General features: G+C 40.2%; 1 protein-coding gene across 1 annotated transcript; it reads right to left on the reverse strand.

The window, feature by feature from the left end:
• Positions 1-6272: 6272 nt before the first annotated feature.
• On the reverse strand, positions 6273-9526 carry LOC307126397 (uncharacterized protein). The gene is made up of 4 exons (XM_079816886.1): positions 9097-9526; positions 8871-8924; positions 8645-8776; positions 6273-6897 (listed from the first exon to the last, which is right to left on the reverse strand). The coding sequence occupies exons 1-4, from the start codon at positions 9491-9493 to the stop codon at positions 6596-6598; spliced, it is 885 nt and encodes a 294-aa protein (XP_079673012.1). The 5' UTR covers positions 9494-9526; the 3' UTR covers positions 6273-6595.
• Positions 9527-16598: the final 7072 nt, after the last annotated feature.

The following is a 16598-nucleotide window of genomic DNA, read 5'->3' on the forward strand; positions in this document are numbered from 1 at the left end:
TACCAAGTGATAATAAAAGATCAAATTCTGCACAAACCAATGTTTCTGTATAGTATGCTTTATTAGTATAATGTTTTATATCCGTGTGTGTATCCGTGTTGCATTTGTTAAAATTCATCACTGAAGGTTTAATCATGGCAGATTTAGTCACACAAATAGTACAAGTGGCTTGTGAAGAAACAAAGACTGGGCATATAGGGAGTCATGTGATGTCGCCGAAGATGGCCGCTTAGCTCGTTAGCTCCACACCAGTTCCTTCTCTTTTGATAATTTCTTTCTCTTATCCCGATTCATTTTCGAAGTATACTGTCCCCACAGCAACAAACAATGTCCAGACTAAAGAAACGCGTAAATTTCCGCTTTTCATGTCTTCCCGGCCTACCAGAAATGTAAAGAAAAAGCGCACTGAGAAGGAGGAGACTTCGTCAGACCAGCTCGAAGTTATGTTCACCGAAATCCGCTCCCTGGGAGCCAGTCGAGGCAGTATTGACGGCAGATTAAGTGCGATTGACAATCATTTAGACAATATTCCTACTTCAGTAACCTCAATACAGGAAGCCTTTCTAACTTGTCTGGCAGAGTTGCGTCAACTGAGACACGCTTAACGGAGGCCGAATGCAGAATCTCTGTTGCAGAGGATGGCATACTGTCTCACGATAACAAAATTGCATCTTTGGAAAAATAATTGTCTTCACTTAGAGCCAAAGTACACGACCTGGAGAATCGCGGCAGGTGCAAAAACCTAAGAATCGTCGGCCTCCCTGAGAAAGCCGAAGGCTCTGAGACCGTTGCACAGTTTCTTACGAAGATGCTAACAAAATGGCTGGACCTTACACCTGACTCGCGTTTTTGAAATCGAGAGAGCTCATAGGTCTCTTGGCCCCATCCCAGAAGCAAACCGCCACCGCAAAGTGTTCTGGTCTGCTTCCTACGATACATGGATAAGGAATCGATACTACAGGCAGCGCGGAAAAAGTGCAAAATCAACCACGACGGGAATCAGCGGTGCTTCTACCCAGATGTATCCATGGAGGCGTTAAAGAAATGCAGAGAGTTCGACGAGGCCAGGAAAACACTGTCTGTTTGGGATATGTTTAGAGGCTTCGCCTATCCTGCTAAACTTTGTTGTCTCCACGGATCGGAGATGCATGTCTTCTCCACTCCAGCGGCCATCACTGAGTTTCTAAAAACTCTGGAAGATAAGTAAAGCCTGAAAGACACAATGGGTCCAAGTATACTAAAATAAACCCTGTCAGCTCTATATATTCGAGGATTCTATGCTGTCGATGTTCAAGAAAATTCTGAGGTAGGTTTATTTGAAACTTGACATGTCGCCATTTATTTTTTCAACTGTTTTATAGTAACTGTTGCAAATACCTTCTTTTTTCCCCATGTCAACGTATTACTAGGCAAGGCAAGGCAAGTTTATTTGTATAGCACATTTCATACACAGTGGCAATTCAAAGTGCTTTACATAGAAATTAAGTTAAAATAGTCATAAGTGAAAAAAAAAAAATATATATATATATAGTATAACAGTGATAATAGGAATTAAAAGGAAATAAAAAATAAAGATACTAGTTAAGTGCTCTAACCTCGGATGCCTGACTGATAAGGAATAAGGTAACTGGTTTGTTGCACATGTGCACCTCCCATTGGGTGTAACTCTGTATTACTACTTGGTATGGGTATCTTAATTTTATACTCGATGCCAGTCGGGTACAATGACCTAAGTTTTGTTCTTCTGGGTGTGCCTCGTCATTTGGGGACAATGCTGAGGGAGGGAGGGAGGGAGGGAGGGATCGAGGTTTTTTTTCACATGTTCTGTTTTGTGTGTTTTACTTCGGTCTCAGACATGCTTCTAAATTTACAGTTTTTTTGTTTTTATCTTTTTCCATTTGATGTCAACTTATAATTCGGCTAGGTTTATTACATGGAATGTGAACGGGTTAGGGCATGCGATTAAGAGGAAACAATATTAAATTATCTTAAAAATATTTGCCATACCCAGTCTCGCTTTAATTTCAAGTGTTCCAAATCAGATAAATGTGTCTCTTGAAGCATATCAATTGTAGTCCCCTGCTTTTTATCATATTGTAAAACAAATACAAGAAAGAGGGGCACAATAACTGTAATCAATAAACATTTCCCCTTTATTTTAAAGCATCAAGTCAATGACCCAGAAGGAAGATATGTTCTAATTACAGGCACAGTACACGGGAAATCTCTTACAATAATTCATATATATGCTCCAAACAAGGACTCACCTAAGTTTATATCTAAAATCATTCTTATGTTTAATCAATATTGTAATGGCATGGGGATCAAATGGATCAAAAAATTGATAAATATACTTCAGAAAACTTCTACTTACCCTAAGTCTTCCAGGCTCTGAAAGAACTATGTAATGAGGCCAGCCTTGTTTTGGAGATGCTCTGACGCAGTCGTCTAGCCATTACAATTTGGCCCTTGTCAAACTCGCTCAAATCCTTGCGCTTGCACATTTTTCCTGCTTCTAACACATGAACTCTGAGGACAAAATGTTCACTTGCTGCCTAATATATCCCACCCAGTGCCACGATGAAGAGATAATCGGTGTTACATAAATATAAATGATTAAATACCTTTTCATGCTAAATACCCACTAGATGTATTTCTAAAGTCTTTAAAGCATTTTATACGCGTTTCCATAGTCGGATAAATCCCTCTTTAAGAACGGTCACATCACAGTAACATTGATTTCTCCTCCGAAATGCGAAAACTGAAATAAAATAGATGTTTTATGTTCTGTGGAGCAAACCCTTCTCCATTCGGTTGATATTGTTGTTTCTGTCTACTGTAAGGTGGAAAATAATCAAAGATATTTGAAATAGAACAAAATCATCTGCTTTACTGTTAGCAGCCATCGTCGTGACCAAGATATTTGAAATTGACTCAACCCCCTCCCCCCATAATGCCATCTGAGGGACATTTGGAATTCCTAAGGACTAAATAATGGCTTGTCGGCCAAATGCTTTTCACACCTTTGGTACAGTGGGAGAAGTTTCGTCTGATTGGTTACTTTCAAACATCTCACGGTTTGGTCTGATTGGTCAGTTTTAAAAGAGTCATATTTGAGTTTGGTGACATCAGGGAAGAGGATATAATACCCCTTTTCCACCAAGGCAGTGCTAGAGCTAATTGAGCCAGAGCTAGTCCCAGTTCATAGTTGGTTCGACTGAGGAGCCTTCTAAGAACCGGTTTGCTTTTCCACCTGCTGAGAGCCACAACAGAGCCATGTTTTACGTCACTGTATACGTCTCATCTCTCTCAGCAACGCTAGCGAGGCAGCGGCAATGTTGCCAAGTATGTGGTTTTGCCGCGGGCTGTTTTTTCATGTCCGCGGGATGAAGCGACCCCAATTATGTGATATTTAGCCCCGGGAATGCGAATTGTAGTAGGCAACCATGCCAAAAAACACATATTTTACCCCCAAATGTGATTTTTACCGGGGAAGCCCCCCCTGAAACGCGATTGGGCTTGTTTTGAGTAGCAATTGGACAGGTTTGTTGTGAAAACCTGGCAACCCTGGGCAGCGGGAAACACAAGCACACACCAGGCTTGTTCGAGATGCATCGGCGTTGCGCAGACCGATCCACGTATGATATAAAAAAAAAACGCATGAGTGAATCAAAAGCATAAGGAGTCATCTGCTCTCGCTGGACTCGTTATCATACAGCGATCGGTCTCTGCACAGCACCGCTGCGAACAAGCCTTCCATCAACAATGCAAACGTTGCGTCACTATTGATTCACGATTCTACATCGGCATCAAAACACAACGAAAACACAGCGAATCCAACGCATTCATGTAGTTCGCCGTAATTTGTATAGACTACAAACGAGCAGCAGCTGTTAGCTCCATTAGCAGCTATTTCAAAAATGGTGGATCTCAAGTTTGTGTTGGTCTTGTTGACCCCGCCCCCAGCGCCTGACGTAATCGGGTCTTACTTCTAGCCCTGTTCTAGCCCAGCAATGTTTTGGTGCTACTTAAGAACCACTTTTCCTGGCTCGGAGCTGGGCTTTGTGTGTGGAAACACAAAGAACTGATTTGAAACTAGGCTCTGGCTCCGATCTAGCTCTGGCTCTGCCTTGGTGGAAAAGGGGTAAAAGAGGATTAGAACTGTATCTCTGTCTCTTTTGGATTCTCTGCCTTTCTCTAGAGCAGTGGTTCTTAACCTCTCCTGCAGGGACCCCCTGACAGGCCATGTTTTTGTTTTAACCCTGCAATGGCACACGTGATTCAATTCCCCAACAGGAATTAGTCAATTAATCAATTAGTCAACTACTCATTAAGCCTTTAATTAATTGAATCAGGTGCGCCATTTCAGAGTTAAAACAGAAACATGGTCAGTCAGGGGGTCCCTGCAGGAGAGGTTGAGAACCACTGCTCTAGAGAGAGCTGCTCTTTGGCTCTCTCTTTCTCTCTCTCTCTCTCTCTCTCTCTCTCTCTCTCTCTCTCTCTCTCACACAGGTAACATTCTAGGCATAGGCCTACTGAGGATAATATTAAGGGTTTAAGTTTACATCTATTTGAAACTATTTTAAGTGTAACCATAATTATAATTTGTTTCCTTTTAAAAGAGATTTCTGTCTATTATGTAATTGACATTTTACATTTACTTGATTGTTAATAAATTGTTACATTAGGATCCTTTCTGAATTAATCTGTAATTATTAACTATCTCCAATACGGAACGGTATAATTGCAACAAAGGGTTAAAACATAATGATTAAATGTATGATTAACTATCAAATATAAATGACCAAACAACCAGTTGGCATTCTCTTCTAAATTCGACAACTATGATAAATGGAGTCAGATAAAGAATATTATGATTAAATCCGTTTTGCCCAGCTGAAACACTGAACGCGCGTGCGGCCTTCACCGCGATTCGCTACCGATCATTGGAGCGAAATTCAGCGGCTTTACACTACAAAACATTTTATCTTCCAAAAACTTTTTTTTTTTGCCACGTCTGTAACACGTGTATTTTCCTCATCTAAAATATAAAACATGTTTATGAACTGATATTTTTTCTTAAGTCATGACTCTAGTCAACTAATGAAAGTAAAATGACTAACCAATGCCGATTCTATTGTCAAGGTGTGTGTAGAGGGTTGATCATGGCCATTTCAGGAGCGACTCTCAGAACAACATAGCGGATTCACTCAATTAAAAGCATTTGTCATTCCTGGAAATTTGCAGAATATGTGGACGTTGGTCCTCCTAGGTAGCATGAAAAAAAAACTTTTCTTCAAATTGGGAACGTAGTTTAGATGACAGAAAGCAAGCAGAGCAGCCGTTAGTGCGATCGACAAAAACTCCCTCTATAATCAATGAATCTAACAGCACAACAAATCTCTTATTTACATTGAGCATAAGCTTTGCTTGTTATGAGAGGATCTGTGAACATGTAGACTTGACAAATTTTACACCAACCAGCAGGATTGAGCACATTCACAAGACATTCTTCAAAAATATCATTCATTTCTATAAAGCTGGAGATTTAATAATGATCAAATGACTGAGTTCAGCTTTGAGAATGAAACCAACCTGTTCGTTCCTCAGTTTCTTCATCTTTCACTCTGAATACATTTTCAATCTCCACGTCTTTGTTTGTTTGTTCCTCAGTTTCTTCATATTTCAAACTGAATACATTTTCAATCTTCATGTCTTCACTCTCCTCTTTAATGAAAGCCATCTTTATAATAGCTCACACCCATCTTTGGGGGATGACAGCAAATGTTTATCAATGAGCATCTCCCACACCAGGAGAAGAAGCATTGTTTTCTTTATTTGAACCTGCTCTACTGATGTGGGACTGAAACCTCTTTACCATTCGCACCAACAGTATTTATATTGACCCTCAAGAAAGGGCCTGCAGGATCTGAGATTTGCATGATTGTGTGAGAGGGTGAAAAAGGTCAGGCCTCAGCAGGGAGAGGAGATAAGGTTGAAACAGGTGGGTCCTGTTTTCTCTTGTAGATCTCCTATTCAGATGAGTGAAGTTTTATTGTCTTATTGCACCTTAGATCTCATGAGTTCATTCTCAGGTGAAATCCATTCTTACAGAATCTACCATTTTAGAGACAAAAACTGTAAATTAAATGTAAACTGCATCTCATGAATTACATGACAGCGCCATTATTATACCACATGATATCATGACCTCAAAACAAATATTGTTGAAAAGAAAATACCACAATGTCTCTTTATTCTCTTATTTATTTATGCAGGATGAAGATACAGATCCAGGATCAGCAACAAGATACATTAAAAAGATATTATTCAACATTTATAGATTTATTGCTTTGACAAAACAGTCATGTGATATTCATGAGTCCTGTCTGTCTCAGTGATGAAACTCTTTATATAATGTGACATGTAGAGACAGCTCAGAGCTTATGAATATAGTGTCTCATACTGACTTTTGCACAGTAATCTATAACAAACATCAAACACACATTATTCCTCATTAATGCAGGTTCAAATGTTAATGATTCTTCATGATTATCATCTTAAATCATTCACTGAAGGTTCAGAGTTACTGGAATCACATTCTGCAAAGCTCATCTTCTCTTAAGGGGAACAGCAGGAAACCACTGAAAGTGTTGTTGTTATTCTCATTATCATATATCCTCGTGCCAGACCAAAGCCTCACATAGACAAAATCTCCAACCTCCAGGAGCAACACAACTCCATTTGAGGAGCTTAAGTTACCCTGAGTCTGATAATCATGTGCTATAACCACACGCTTTCCATTCTTAACAATAGATGCCGCTGCTGTAGTTCCGCCAATACCATAAACAGAGACTCTGAACATGTAGGCTCCTCTCAGTGGGGCTGTGAAAACACCTGAATCAAACAACAAGAGACACAGAATCAGCTTCACACAGTTTAATGACCAAACACACTGTGTTATAGTTTTAAAAGATGAAGATCATTTCATTAATTCTCTTACACACATTACACAACATCAGATCTGAAGATTTTCAAAAGCAATCTGTGATTAATCCTACATACAGGTTTATTTACTTTGTTTTCTTTTATACAATTTAATTTTATAATCATTATGTAATTTATGTAGATTTATATCATTAGTGGTGCTAACGTGTCAGAGAGACAAGGGGGTGCTTACTTTACTTTTGCATTACTCGGCTCAATTTACTCAGCCAACCAATCACTATCTCTGGATCATTGTGAACTTATCAAGCCACGCCCTAGCAACCATTTAGAGCTTCCTAGCAACTGATCCCATAGACTTACATTGAAAAACATCAAAGGGATATCTTTAGATAGAAGTGTCATAGAAACACGAGGGTGGGTTTGTTTGACTCAGGGCATCAACACCCAATCACAAATCACCTTCAACACTTCCTAGCCACGCCCTAGCAACCATTATCGGGCACCCTAGCAACCCAAATGCACAGAGGGATCTCTTCACATCTGAATGTCACAGAGGCATGGGGGTTGGTTTATATCATTCATACTCACAAGCAGCCTTTGGAGGATCATCATTGGCAGCTGCCAATCCAAAGCAACCCAACAGAGTACCCTAGCAACCGTTTACCAAGACCTATATCTCTGCATCAGAACATCATAGAGACATGGGGGTTGGGTCTTTTGCCTCATGTTAGCATGCAGCTCTTCCAACATGCTACATATGCTAACAGTGAATAGCTACATGCTAATAGCAATTAACGTAGGGTTATAACATGATAAAAACAAGTCCAAATGTGCTAGCAAAATGCTAATTCTGTTAACATCATGCTAGCAACATGTTAACCGTGTTAGCATCGTGCTAACCACATGCTAATTTTGTTAACATCATGCTAGTAAAACATGCTAATTATGTTAGCTAATCAAACTAATTGTGTTAGCATCATGCTAATTGTGCTAGCATCGTGCTAGCAACATGTTAATCATGTTAACATAATGCTAACAATGTTAGTTAATAATGCTAACAACATGCTAACTGTGTTTTTTGGCACTGTAAGCACCACTCACATTTTCTTCAGGAAATGTACATTCTAGTTTATTCATATTATTCATTTAATAATTTTATTTCATTTATATCATTTATTATTATTAATTTATGTCTTTATATTTTATATCCCTTAATAATTTTGTATTGTTGTTTAATCTTATGACTGTGGTCTGAAGGGATGTTTGCTTCATGAGTAGGAGATCAGAGAAAGTCTTCATTTCAAGGTTTGTATCGTCACAGGATGATGTTGTGAAGCAGTGATTTTCCATTTCCCCCCCTTGGTATATCAACACTTGTTGAAATTGTACTGGCCAGACGAAGTCTGAGCATTGAGACTTACACAACTAAGATTATTCAATAAAACTTTGCTCTTTTTATCATCATCAGTTCGTCTCCTGCTCCTGCTCTTCTCTGAGTCAAACTCTCAGGCTGATAGAAAACTGTTAACAGAGTCTTGAGGAACCAGACCAGACTTTCTGTTGACAGGTTTGCTCCACACACACCAGACAAACGGATATCTTTAGACAAGATCTGGGGCTGTATTTGATATTTCTGATGTGAAGATTCCTCTGATCTAACACTATAATATTTATGACTCATTTCATTGATAATTACCTGTGATTGGGTTGTAGGCGTTCCCTATGTTTGTGAAGACGTTCCTGTAGGTTAATGTGATCTCAGTGGTAAAAGGACCAACATATCCACTGCCAGATTCCATCAGTGAAGCTGAAAAAGCAATCTCTCTGTCTGTTGTTGAAAACATAAGCAATATTGTGATATATTACTGTATTACACTGAGAATGTATTCATTGAATTTAACATCACTCAAGCTAATATTAACCTCTGTTCTCCATCCTCAACTCCTCCACTTGACTCAGAGTAAGATTTGAAGTTTCTGTGAAGGAATAAAGATTCTGTTAAATGACATTCACACTGATTATTGTAATAGAAAACACAATTTACACAGTACACACTCAACGTTACACTGACATTTACACTGCAATGTATTGCACTGGTGTTTTACTCTGAGGATCATTGATAAAAGAGTGAATGTTTTGGTGAGGTACCATCAGTTTTCTTCTTCAGCTCTTCCAGGCTAATCGTCTGTTGTTCTGCAGCCTGTTCAGCATCTCTCAGTCGCGTCTCTAAAGCTCTGATGTTTGCTTTCAGTTCTCTGATGTTTGCTTTCTGCTCTGTGTCCGAGGCGGTCAGTTCTCTGATGTTTTCTTTCTGCTCTGTGACTGTGGCGGTCAGTTCTCTCAGGGCTGCATGGATGTCAGGGAAGCTCAGATGGCAGTATTGTTGGCTGTCAGTTGAAGCTTCAGCTCTCAAAGTGTCTGTTTGAGGTGGATTCTGTCTTCTGTCCTCAGAGCTGAGCTGTTGACTGATCTCGTTCTCATTGAGTCCTCCATTGACAAACACAAAGGTTTCCAACAGCAGCAGTAAACACACTAAACCCTTCATTCTTCACTGATGTCTGTCTCCAGCTCTTGCTCTGTCTTCCCCACAGCCTCTCATGTGCCTTTATACCCCTGTTGTTTACCGCTCAAGTTAGGTTCTAATCTTTTTTTTATATTGACACAAGTTGTAACTTTCCCAAAGTTTCCAAGATCCTTCTCAAGGCCTCACAGGGGTTCGCTGTCTGCCTTTTCATGTCCTTGAACTCCAGCAAACTCCACCAAGATGGCTGATTTTCTTTTAAGGTTCTAGGAATAAACCAGTAGAATCACAGGTTCTGCCAGAGAGTGCAACCAGTTTAACATTTATACATTTGGCTGATGCTTTAATCCAAAGCAATATATATGACAATTCAGTTCATTTGTGCATCACCTTTTGAACATTGTTGCACAGCTTTACAGAACACAGAGAAGAAAATATAAAGAAAAGACAATAGTCTTTTTTTTAAATATATTATATTTAAAGCTTTTCACATTTTTACAGAACCCCCCACCCCATGCCAGCAAATAAGTAACAAGTAAATAAAGTAAATAAATAATATAAAACATAATAAAAATAAATAAATAAAATAAAAAAAATTTAAATGCCCATATATACATATGTATAAGTGCATACACACAGAAACATATACAGATACACATTGTAAAACATCTACTTACACATACATTAAAATAAAATACTTAAAATAACATGCCAATACCAATGGTTATTTGGTAAACAATTACCCAATTATGGAGAAAAAGTTATTGCACCCTGCAGAGCGCTATAATCTACAGTACCACACCTAATATAAATCCAAAATGTTAAATTCAATGGTCCTCTTCCAGAAATTCTATAAAGGGCTTCCAAATCTGTAAAAATTTATTCGCTTTACCGGCCGTTTCTTATCTGATCTTTTCCATATGTAGCACACTGCTAAACTCTGCCAGCCACAACTCAAATTTAGGGACAAACTCTTTGTTCCACGTCAACAAAATTGCCTTCTTCGCTATTGTCATCCCATATTGTATCATCCGGATTTGATTAAGGCTATAGGTCTCTAATAAAGGGGACCAGCCTAATACTGCAACAAGGGGATCATGAGGAAAATCATTCTTAAGTACTTTAGAATAAAAACAAAAGACCTCAGACGAAAATGTGTATATTTTTGGGCAGAACCAGAATAAACGAGCCAATGTGCCCTCATTGGACTTGCATTTAATACACAAAGGTGAGACAGAGGGATATATATATATATATATATATATATATATATATATATATATATATGAGTGTAATTTTGTACGAGAGTAGTGTAATCTATGCACAGCTTTGTATTGTATCAGTTGTAAGTTGGAGCTGATAGAGCAATCCCTAATACCCCGGAGGGCCTCGGCCCAGGAGTCTTCTGAAATATCTATACCAAAGTCTTTTTCCCAGGACATCTTTAAATGGTGTGTAGGACAACTCTGAAGTCATTTAAGCATTCAACAAATTTAGAAATAAGACCCTTCATGTCAAGTTCAAAGTTCATACAATACTAAAGATTTTCAGGGGGTTTATAGGTTTCAAAATTAGGTATATTACTTTTAACATAGCTTCGCACTTGTAAATACCTAAAAAAAATGAGAGAGGGGTAGTCCAAACTTTTGTCTAAGCTGGACGAAAGACGCAAATACATTGTTAATGTATAAATCACCTATGGATACAATTCCTTTTTCTTTCCATAATACAAAAGTTGTATCTGTCTGCGAGGGGGGGAATGCGTGGTTATAGGCTATAGGAGTAAGAGAACATGTTTGAGGTAGTTTGAAGACCTTTCTAAGCTGATACCAAATCTTAAGAGAATCTACAACAATGGGGTTACATTTCTTAAATGTTCTAATAGGTTTGTTTTCTGCAAAGAGTAAAGCGGGAAGGGAGGAATCCTGAATATCCCGCTCAATAATGAGCCATGCAGGAATGGTGGTATTCGATACCCCAGGGTATGCACTACGCTAATACATTAAGGCCCTTATGTTGGCTGCCCAATAGTAGTGCTGAAAACAGGGAAGTCCTAGACCTCCAACATCTTTAGATTTACAGATATGTGCTTTAGATATACGATGGGCTTTATACCCCCAAATAAACGGCATGATCACAGAATCAAGTGTCTTAAAGAATAATTGGGTTAGGAAGATTGGGACATTTTGAAACAAATAGAGAAACCTGGGTAAGGCAACCATTTTAATTGCGTTAACACGACCAATCATTGTTAAAGGGAGTACTCGCCAGGTCTCTACATCACTCTTCAGCTTATCTATCATAACTTTGTAATTTGTTTCATATAAACTTTTGAAATGTCTAGGGACAGTGATACCAAGGTATTTTAATTCACTTACAGTTCTGAAGGGGAGATTATTAACAAAAACTGGATCCATATTATCGTACAATGGCATAAATTCACTTTTCTGCCAGTTAACAGTGTATCCAGAAATGGTACCAAACTCCCTGATTAAGTCGATTAAGAAAGGCAGAGATCTCTCCGGCTCTGAGAGAAAAAGAAGAACATCATCCGCATGAAGACGGTGAAGAAGGAAAGAGGGTGATCGGTTATTGTTTGTGAGAACAGAGGCAGAATGGCAAAGGTACAACATCTCAACCCACGAAGAAAAATGTTGTCCCAGTCCAAATTCCTCAATGGTGCTTAATATGTATGGCCATTCCACACTGTCAAATGCTTTATAAGCATCCAGGGCTAGAATGGCTATTATATCATGTTTTCCTTTACTCCTATACACAATGTTCATGAGCCTACGTACATTATGAAAAGAAAATCTCCCGGGGATAAAGCCTGTTTGGTCTTCATGTATTATTGAACTGATACATTTACTTAACCTATTTGCTAGGATTTTAGTAAATATTTTAAGATCATTACCAAGAAGGGAGATGGGTCTGTAAGAGGAAGGATCTGTATTATCTTTATCTTTCTTTAAGATCAATGCAATATTTGCTGAATAAAGTGTTTCTGGTAATTTTTTGTTTTCAATAGAATTTTTAAACATTCTTTATATCAAGGGGCCAATTTGATTAGAAAAAGCTTTATAAAATTCTATGCAGAAACCGTCTGTGCCAGCTGCTTTACCATTGGGAAAACTTCTAATAGCTGTAGAGACTTCTTCCAATGTAATGTCTGAATTTAAGTTTTCCCTTGCATCCTCACTGATTTTAGGAAGTCCAAGGGAGCGAAGGAATTTTGTAATATCCAATGAGTCTACTTTACTTTGAGAGGAGTACAATTCCTGATAAAATTCCTGGAATACGTTGTTTATTTCTGTTTGTTTACTGGTCAAGGCCCCGGATTTTAACTTAATGGTTTTTATGGCTCTACTAGCTTGTATGCCCCTAAGTTGACGAGCCAGCAAGCGATTGGGTTTGTCACCTAATTCAAATTGTTTCTGTTTTATTTTTAATAAAAGGGAGCTAACTTGTTCAGATAACAGTGTATTATATTCATATTTGAGCTTCATAATACTTGACAGAGTTAAATTGGACGATGTAAGTTTGAAATGATCCTCTAGCACTGGCAGCTCTATTTCTATTTCTGAAAGTCTTTTGCCCCTCTGCTTTTTTAGTTCTGCTTGAAAAGCTATAATCTGGCCTCTAATGACAGCTTTAAGAGCTTCCCATAAAGTTGAATCAGACACGTCCCCCTTATCATTCAGAGTAAGAAATTCGGCGATATGGGTGGCAAAAGATTCTTTAAAACCGTCCTCATTTAACAGAGTGGGATTAAAACGCCAAGAATAGGGGGAGGATTCCATCCCAAAGTCTACTGTTATAGAGACAGGGGAGTGATCAGATATTAGAATATTATGGTATTTAGAAGTTACGATTTTGGAGGTTAATTTAAAATCAGTTAAAAAGTAGTCAATCCTTGTATACGAGTTATGGACATTAGAAAAAAAAGAATAGTCTTTGTCAGTAGGGTGTTGAAGTCTCCAAATATCAAGTATATTCAGTGAATTAATTAGATTATTAAGAACAGTAGCAGAATTAGAAGGTTTAGGAGGGTTGGGGGAGTGCCTATCCATAAAAGGGTCCAAGATGCAATTAAAGTCCCCTCCAATAATAAGATGAGTGGAGTCAACATCAGGTATCATATTAAAAACAGATCTGAAAAAATGTGGATCATCGAAATTAGGAGCGTATAAATTCACAAATGTAACATGTTTTTCTGAAATAGTGCCAGTCACAATAAGATAACGACCATTGGTATCCTGTTTAGTGGTCAAATGTTGAAAGGGAATATTCTTGCGAATTAATATAGACACTCCACGGGCCTTTGAAGAGAAAGTAGAGTTGTACATTTGGCCTATCCATCTACATCTAAGTCTGTGAGCACAGGAATGCTTAATATGACTCTCTTGTAGAAACAGTATATCTGCGTGTAAATAATTCAAATGCGCGAAGACTTTAGATCGTTTAACAACATCATTTAAACCACGCACATTCCAGCTCAGAATATTCAAATGTTTCTTAAGGGAGCTCATCAAAGTGCAGTGTGAGGTAAACCGTAGGGTAAAATAAGTGACAATTAATTACAAGTACAGGCATTGTTAGATGCACAAAACAGAGAAAAGAACAAATAAACATTCCCAATACAAAGATAAGCTGGCATACTTTTAACCCAATAAACTCGCTTTTTGAACCCCAGCGAAAATCAATATACCCCATTTAAACGTGAGACAGCTGAACGGAACACAAAGAGTGGAAAAAGATAAATCGAAAAAGAAAAGAGAAAAATTAGACCTGAGACCTAACTGTTCTTCAAAGCAACATACAACTCCGTCTCCACTCAAAATAGTCAATAGAAAAACTTTGCATATGAATGAACATTCTGTGTATGCATAAACAAACAAACACAAAAGCATACACATACGAGCAACCTTCAGACATTACTGACCTGCTCAATTTCAAGTCCTTAGTGATAAAATATAAGGGTGGCCCGACTGATCCGTCAAGAGTCATATGTCTAAACATATAAAGAGTCACGCTCAGCAAGACCATGAGTTGAGCAGGCCACTAGCAGCTTGGAATGGTGTCTTACCATGATGTACCGCGGTTACTTCGCCTTCAGTCACTACAAGAGACTGTCAATGTATGATTCGGCCTCTTGCGGGGACGAAAATATTTTCTTCGTCTTCTCGTGAGTGAAGATGAGACGGGCAGGATACAGCAGACCGTATTTTATTCCTTTAGCTCTAAGCTTTTCCCATTCTCCGTCAAACTGCTTGCGTTTGGAAGACACCTCTGCTGGAAAATACTGATACGGCCTCAGTCGAAAGAGAGCGGGCTTTGGTTTCGGGCAAGCCGCAGTACTTCGGTCTTAACAGCGTCATGATGAATCCTGGCAATCATAACTCGCGGCCTGTTGTTGACGACGGGGCCAATGCGGTGAGCTCGGTCAACCTTTACACCACGCGGAAAATTAGCTTTGCCCAGTAGCTTAGGCCAGATACAAACTGTGTGGGGTTGCCCCTCTCGACGTTTCTCAGGGAGACCTGCAATCTTGATATTTTGTCTGCGGGATCTGGCCTCTAAATCCGTTACCTTTGACTTCATAGACGTATTCTCCTGTGATAAATTGGAACAAAGCTACTCCAAATGAGAGATTCGACGCTCATAATCAGTGCTAGCTCCCTCCAGGTCAACGATGCGAGATGTGTTGGCCGCTAGTGTTGACTTCACTCCTGACAGGGAAACCTCCAAGTCGTTAAATCTGGCGTTCATGGAACAGTCCATCTTTCTAATGGCCGACAGAATATCTCTAGGTGAAGGCACTTCTTCACTCTCCAAAGGTTGAAAAACATCGGTGGCTGTGGTCTCATTAACAGAATTGACTTGAACGCAAGTGTTTGCATCGGCTAACGTCGGACTTGTTGGATTGCCTTCCACCGTATCGGCAGCCAGAGACGGAGCCTTTTTGTCTTTTTAGATTTATTCATCATTGCCGTGTTATCCATCCATCCATCTTCTTCCGCTTATCCGGGGCCGGGTCGCGGGGGCAGCAGTCTAAGCAGAGATGCCCAGACTTCCCTCTCCCTAGACACTTCCTCTAGCTCTTCCGGGGGGACACCGAGGCGTTCCAAGGCCAGCCGGGAGACATAGTCCCTCCAGCGTGTCCTTGGTCTTCCCCGGGGCCTCCTCCCGGTTGGACATGCCCGAAACACCTTCCCGGGAAGGCGTTCAGGAGGCATCCGGAACAGATGCCCGAGCCACCTCAGCTGTCCCCTCTCGATGTGGAGGAGCAGCGGCTCTACTCCGAGTTCCTCCCGAGTGACTGAGCTTCTCACCCTATCTCTAAGGGAGTGCCCAGCCACCCTGTGGAGAAAGCTCATTTCGGCCGCCTGTATCCGGGATCTTGTCCTTTCGGTCATGACCCAAAGCTCATGACCATAGGTGAGAGTAGGAACGTAGATTGACCGGTAAATTGAGAGCTTCGCCTTACAGCTTAGCTCTTTCTTCACCACGACAGACCGGTACATCGACCGCATTACTGCAGAAGCTGCACCGATCCGTCTGTCAATCTCCCGTTCCATCCTCCCCTCACTCGTGAACAAGACCCCTAGATACTTGAACTCCTCCACTTGAGGCAGGAACTCTCCACCAACCTGAAGTGGGCAAGCCACCCTTTTCCGACTGAGGACCATGGCCTCGGATTAGGAGGTGCTGATCCCCATCCCAGCCGCTTCACACTCGGCTGCAAACCGTCCCAGTGCATGCTGAAGGTCCTGGTTAGAAGGGGCCAACACGACAACGTCATCCGCAAAGAGCAGAGACGAAACCGTGTGGTCCCCAAACCTGACACCCTCCGGCCCTTGGCTGCGCCTAGAAATTCTGTCCATAAAAATTATGAACAGAACCGGCGACAAAGGGCAGCCCTGCCGGAGTCCAACATGCACCGGGAACAAGTCTGACTTACTGCCGGCAATGCGGACCAAACTCCTGCTTCGGTCATACAGGGACCGGACAGCCCTCAGCAAAGGACCCCGGACCCCATATTCTCCCAGCACCCTCCACAGGACGCCGCGAGGGACACAGTCGAATGCCTTCTCCAAATCCACAAAACAAATGTGGACTGGTTGGGCAA

The sequence above is a fragment of the Gobio gobio genome (genome assembly GCF_949357685.1).
Source record: "Gobio gobio genome assembly, chromosome: 5".
NCBI lineage: Eukaryota > Metazoa > Chordata > Actinopteri > Cypriniformes > Gobionidae > Gobio > Gobio gobio.